The sequence below is a fragment of the Salvelinus alpinus genome, chromosome 5 (assembly GCF_045679555.1).
Source record: "Salvelinus alpinus chromosome 5, SLU_Salpinus.1, whole genome shotgun sequence".
In the NCBI taxonomy this organism is placed as follows: Eukaryota; Metazoa; Chordata; class Actinopteri; order Salmoniformes; family Salmonidae; genus Salvelinus; species Salvelinus alpinus.
In genome coordinates this window covers 10,035,276-10,041,275 of record NC_092090.1, presented here as the reverse complement: position 1 = coordinate 10,041,275, position 6,000 = coordinate 10,035,276, and the positions used below count along the sequence as shown (strand labels likewise).

General features: G+C 41.6%; 1 protein-coding gene across 4 annotated transcripts in view; it reads right to left on the bottom strand.

The window, feature by feature from the left end:
* LOC139575515 (very-long-chain (3R)-3-hydroxyacyl-CoA dehydratase-like) overlaps positions 1–4,005 on the bottom strand; it is a 21,361-nt gene extending 17,356 nt beyond the window's left edge. For all 4 annotated transcript variants that reach the window (XR_011674961.1, XR_011674962.1, XR_011674963.1 and 1 more), the window contains exons 1-6: positions 3,713–4,005; positions 2,831–2,873; positions 2,662–2,735; positions 2,143–2,307; positions 1,956–2,007; positions 868–978 (exon numbers count right to left, since the gene is read on the bottom strand). Coding sequence is in view for 1 of the 4 variants with exons in the window: in XM_071400524.1 (XP_071256625.1) it covers positions 868–978; positions 1,956–2,007; positions 2,143–2,307; positions 2,662–2,735; positions 2,831–2,873; positions 3,713–3,793 (526 nt within the window). In the remaining 3 variants the exon portion in view is untranslated. The remainder of the gene's footprint in view (positions 1–867; positions 979–1,955; positions 2,008–2,142; positions 2,308–2,661; positions 2,736–2,830; positions 2,874–3,712) is intronic.
* Positions 4,006–6,000: the final 1,995 nt, after the last annotated feature.

The following is a 6,000-nucleotide window of genomic DNA, read 5'->3' as shown; positions in this document are numbered from 1 at the left end:
AGAGAGAGAGGTAGATATGTTAACATGTTTCCCATGACAATAAAGCCCCTTGAATTGAGAGAGGTAGAACACAGTGGTGCTAACATGTTAGGCCAAACACTGCATTTCCAGAGTAGCCTGGTTCCACACTGTACGTGCTCAAGTCCAGTGGTTCTCAACCTATTTTAGTTACTCTACACCAATCACATTTAGCTATGCCTGAAGTACACCCCAAGTACCAATTGATGTGCATTTCACCAGTAAGTCTACGTTCTCATTAGTCTCCTCAAGTATCTCTGTGGATAGACACAACACAACAGGGTGGCAACTACTGCTGTTGTCAACTCTTAAATTGTTGTGAAGACATACAAACACAAAACAGACTGGACCACAAAGCTATTTGCAAGACAAATTCATCTACAGACTAGAGTCAATGTTCCCTTTCTCATATTCAAATTGACACATCTATGAATAAAGAGCCTGTTTAGTTATTCTAAGGAAGTAACACGTCGGCTTGGTGGTTTAATACGACTCACTCAGATCACTTCACAGAAACACAACTGAATAAAAATACTGTTGAAACTAGACAGCTTTCAGCTAAAAAATAAATAAAAGGAAGAATGATAATGTATGTAAATATTAGTGTTATATGAGCCATCTATACTAACTCTCTTACATTATGTTGACGAACCAGTTCTGAGGTAGCTAGTTCCAACCGCAGCTGTTGAAAAGGAAAGATTCTGATTGTATTCTTTTCCATCCCTGAAACACTGACCACTTAACCTACTTAGTGTCTATGGCCAACGCTGTAGTCAACTCTCAAGACAACCAACAAACAAACAACAGCTACTAACAGGCTGGACCCTCAGCAAGCTCCGGACCACTGACCTTGTCCCAGGATGAAGAGACGGACGGTCATGTTGACAAAGATCCAGGAGAAGCCCAGGAACTGGACCAGGTTGTACATGAACAGATAGCCCTTCTTCAGACCCAGGTAGGCTGAGAGAACAAACCACATAACACCAGGTTGTACATGAACAGATAGCCCTTCTTCAGACCCAGGTAGGCTGAGAGAACAAACCACATAACACCAGGTTGTACATGAACAGATAGCCCTTCTTCAGACCCAGGTAGGCTGAGAGAACAAACCACATAACACCAGGTTGTACATGAACAGATAGCCCTTCTTCAGACCCAGGTAGGCTGAGAGAACAAACCACATAACACCAGGTTGTACATGAACAGACAGCCCTTCTTCAGACCCAGGTAGGCTGAGAGAACAAACCACATAACACCAGGTTGTACATGAACAGACAGCCCTTCTCCAGGTAGGCTGAGAGAACATTGTACAGCTTTCAATAAAACACAATTAAATAAATACAAAAGGAGACTCCAGTCAGTTGGTTTTGTACGTCTATACCAAAACCAAATGATTTGAAATGACATTTCAGATGTTTACATTTTCAAATATCTAGTACTTAAAAAAGGTAGCTTGTACTTGTGTGTGGTATAAACTAAAAGATGATGCAGTCAAAACCAGGGTTCTCCAATTGGCTGCCCGCGGGCCGATTGATTTGGCCTCCCAACTTTTGAGAGTTTTTTTTTTTTTTTTTTTGCATTTTCATTGAGATGAAAGTGTGTTAAAACACCAGGAAATCTGTGATAAGTGATTTTAATTTTGGAAAATCTGTTCTCAAGTATTCCCACGCATAATAGAGAGAGACATGATCATATACAGATTTAAGCAAGGTTTGAAATGATACGTTTTGGATTCTTGCCGTCACATTGCAGTCTACAAATGATTTGTAGTTATTTTCCGGTCTGTCGACCAACTGGTCAAGAAAAATAAGTAAAATCAGCCCGAGGCTGAACTTAGTTGATGATCCCTGGTCTAAACCAACAGCATCTTTACCAAGAAATGTAAATATTCAGATTAGAGATAAGGGCTGTTCACAGCTGCACTGCTCGGTACTTACGGTCTTTATGGATTCTTGACTCGATGCTGACCTTGTTTATCTTCTCCTCTTCCTGAAAACAAACAGACAGACCATCAGGTGTAATACATGTCATAACACCCTTATAAAAGACAAATAAATAAAGCCTTATACTTCCTTATGTATTACATCTAAAAGTTGTACCAAAGCTGGCCTTGGTCATTACTACCTTAGCCTGAAGCTCCATCTCCGCGTCTGATTCGTCGAGCCAACGGTCGAAGTCTGGCGTCAGGAAGAGAGGTTTCCTCTCCTGCAGAGTGAGTCTATCCCACCAACGCTGCTCTTGCTTCCTCACTGTCACATTTAACAGGCGCTGGGTGGACCTGTGACTAACCTGGCAGACAGACACACAGCGAGTATGATAATAATTGTAGACACCACAGGAGGTTGGTGGCACCTTCATTTGGGGAGGAGGTGCTCGTGGTAACGACTGGAGCGGAGTCAGTGGAACGGTATTTAATACATCAAACACATGGTTTCCAGGTGTTTGATGCCGTTCCATTTGCTCCGTTCCAGACATTATCATGAGCCGCCTCCTGTGGAAGACACACTTAATAATAAACCACATGCAGCAAGCAGTAACAATCTCTAGTACCAGAAGAGAATGTTTGTCTTCGAGACTGAGAAGAGTGTGAGGTATTATCACTAATGAAAAAGTACATTTCTGGAATAGAAAATAATAGAATACCTCCGGTTTCACTGGTTCCAGGAACACCAGACTGAACTCATAGTCATTGTCTCCTTTAGCTCCATGACCCTGAGCTGTCCAACAAAGGAACATCGATTTAATACCATGTACTCTGTACAGACTAGAGTTATTTTCATTCTTTCTGTTCAAACGTAACACAAACACCGACCTTTGAATTGCAGGGTGTTGTTTTGCACGCAGATATCAAGATTCTAAAAACGCAAAAGAAAATGTCTTGCATCAAAAAGCAGAAGACTGTCAGCTACAAGGGGAAATATAGAAACCACACGGACATTGGTTGAGCTCAAACTAAGTGACTGAAATGGATGCGTTTCCTTCACACATACAACATCACTTAACATATTCTGATGACATTACGCACAGTACTACGTAGCTGGAGTACACGTGATCACGATGCACCTTGAGTGAGTAGCTGTGTGTTTGCTGATTGGCTAAATTGGATCCAGCGATCACCATGACAATTCCTGAATATTTTATGAAGCGTGACATTTGGTAGATGCACCACCACTAGTTACTACAACTCAATATTAATTACAGTAGCCATCTAGCTAGCTTCAGTAGTTGAGTGTTAGCTACTATCTAGCCTCGTCGAGAACCATACTTCTCACGACGACGTGATTTTGGAATGTGGAAACACTGGATCAGGATCTCAGGAAACTTTATATAATATATATACGTTTTATATATTATATATAGTAAGTTATTCTGTCTAGTAGTGACATGTTACACGTTTGTTATCACTCGGTATAGCTAATAGAACAAGTGGTAAATTAGCTTGCTAGATTTATGAGCTTACTAGCTAACATGTAAGCATGGGCTGATATCACTCCATTCTCAAAAGGAGCATTGTAGCTAATGTAATGTATGTCGTTTGTTCATGTCAGCAACGTGCATTCAATTTACAACGTCCAGCAGTGAGCTTAAACAAATACACGTATTACTGTCTGAAAGTAACGTTGACTATCTAGCTGGCTTATCCTGACCATCTAGCTCGATGACAGGTCGGTCCAGGAGAGCATCCGTAACATACCTTAGCGTCACTCAGCTCCACACGCAGGTAGATGTCTCCATGCCGCTGTGCCCAATACACGTGGGGTGTGAGGGTCTGCATTGTGATATCTAAAGATACTGTTAGTGAAATTAATATCCTTGCTGTTATATCACTGAGAAGCAATGATGGAGATCCTCCGCCTCATTCATTCGGACAGCTGGCTAGAGGCGGAAACAGTCATCCCAGGATACTCAGGGGTGCGTTCAGTTCGATTGAACGTTTACGTTGCTTAACGGTTTGTACTGAACGACACGTTTCCCTAAAACAATCTTGAACATACTTTGAGGTACGTTTGGTGGGTGTGTATTGAAGCAATTTACTGTAAATAACTGCGGCACAGCGTTCCTCCAACACAAAACCCACGCAACCACGCCTTCCCCCTTTTTGAACTGGTCGTTCAGAACAGCACCGTTTCCATTGAATTGAACGTTACAGTACGTTTTTCCACACTGAACGTAGCTCAGCTGTCGCTACGTGCGCGTTACACCCACAAATCGATAAAAGGACGGAACGTGCTCGTGCACAGTCGGTACAATAAAAAGTGACTGTTATACAATCAGTCAAGTAATCAGTGGTGGAAAAAGTACTCAATTGTCATACTTAAGTGAAAGTAAAGATACCTTAATAGAAAATGACAAGTAAAAGTCACCCAGTAAAATACTACTTGAGTAAAAGTATTTGGTTTTAAATGTACTCAAGTATAAAAAGTATTTAAAAAAAAAAGTATAAAAAGTAATAAACATATATTAAGCAAACCAGAAGGGACAATTTTATTATTGTCAGATAGCCAGGGGCACACCAACACTCAGACATAATTTACAAACTAAGCATTTGTTTTTAGTGAGTCCGCCAGATCAGAGGCAGTAGGGATGACCAGGGACGTTCTTTTGATAAGTGTGTGATTTTTGACCATTTTACATTCAAAATATAACGAGTACTTCTGGGTGTCATGATAATGTATGGAGTAAAAAGTACATTATTTTCTTTAGGAATGTAGTGAAGTAAAAGTAGGCAAAAATATAAAATAGTAAAGTACAGATACCCCCAAAAACTACTTAAGTACTTTAATGTATTTTTACTTAAGTACTTCACACCACTGCAAGTAATACAGGTCAAGGCAGATGATGCATGTATCAGCACTCCAGACCCCCCAAAACATATTGGTTAGAGCACCAGCACACTAAACTATCAAGTTTGACCTACTTGTGATGCTGTAGGTCTATGAGTAAGGTGCATTCGGAAAGTATTCAGACCCCTCCACATTTACAGCCTTATTCTGAGTCTTTTTGTCATTTTTGATCCAATCTACACACAATACCCCAAAATGACAAAGCAAAATCAGGTTTTATAAATTTGCTAATTTATTAATTACAAATAAAAAACAGATACCTTAAATTTACATAAGTACTGAGACCATTTGCTATAAAACTCTTCAATTGAGCTCAGGTGCATCCTGTTTCAACCTTGAGATGTTTCTACAACTTGGAGTCCACCTGTGATAAATTCAATTGATTGGACATGATTTGGAAAGGTACACACCTGTCTATAAAAGGTCCCACAGTTGACAGTGCATGTCAGAGCAAAAACCAAGCCATGAGGTCGAAGGAATTACCCGTAGAGCTCCGAGACAGGATTGTGTCGAGGCACAGATCTGGGGAAGTGTACCAAAAAAATGTATGCAGCATTGAATGGCCCCAAGCACACAGTGGCCTCCAGCATTCTTAAATGGAAGAAGTTGAGGAAGAGTCTTGGTGGTTCCAGAGCTGAGCAATCGGGGGAGAAGGGCCTTGGTCAGGGAGGTGACCAAGAACCCGATGGTCACTCTGACAGAGCTCCAGAGTTCCTCTGTGGAGATTGAAGGACAACCATCTCTGCAGCACGCCATCAAATCAGGCCTTTATGCTAGAGTGGCCAGACGGAAGCCAATCCTCAGTAAAAGGCACATGACAGCCCGCTTGGAGTTTGCCAAAAGGCACCTAAAGACTCAGACCTTGAGAAACAAGATTCTCTGGTCTGATGAAACCAAGATTGAACTCTGAATGCCAAGCATCACGTCTGGAGGAAATCTGACACCATCCCTACGGTGAAGCATGGTGGTGGCAGCATCATGCTGTGGTGATGCTTTTCAGCGGCAGGGACTGGGCGACTAGTCAGGATCGACGGAAAGATGAACGGAGCAAAGTACAGAGAGACCCTTGATGAAAACGTGCTCCAGAGCGCTCGGGACCTCAGACTGGGTCGAAGGTTCACCTTCCAACAGGACAACA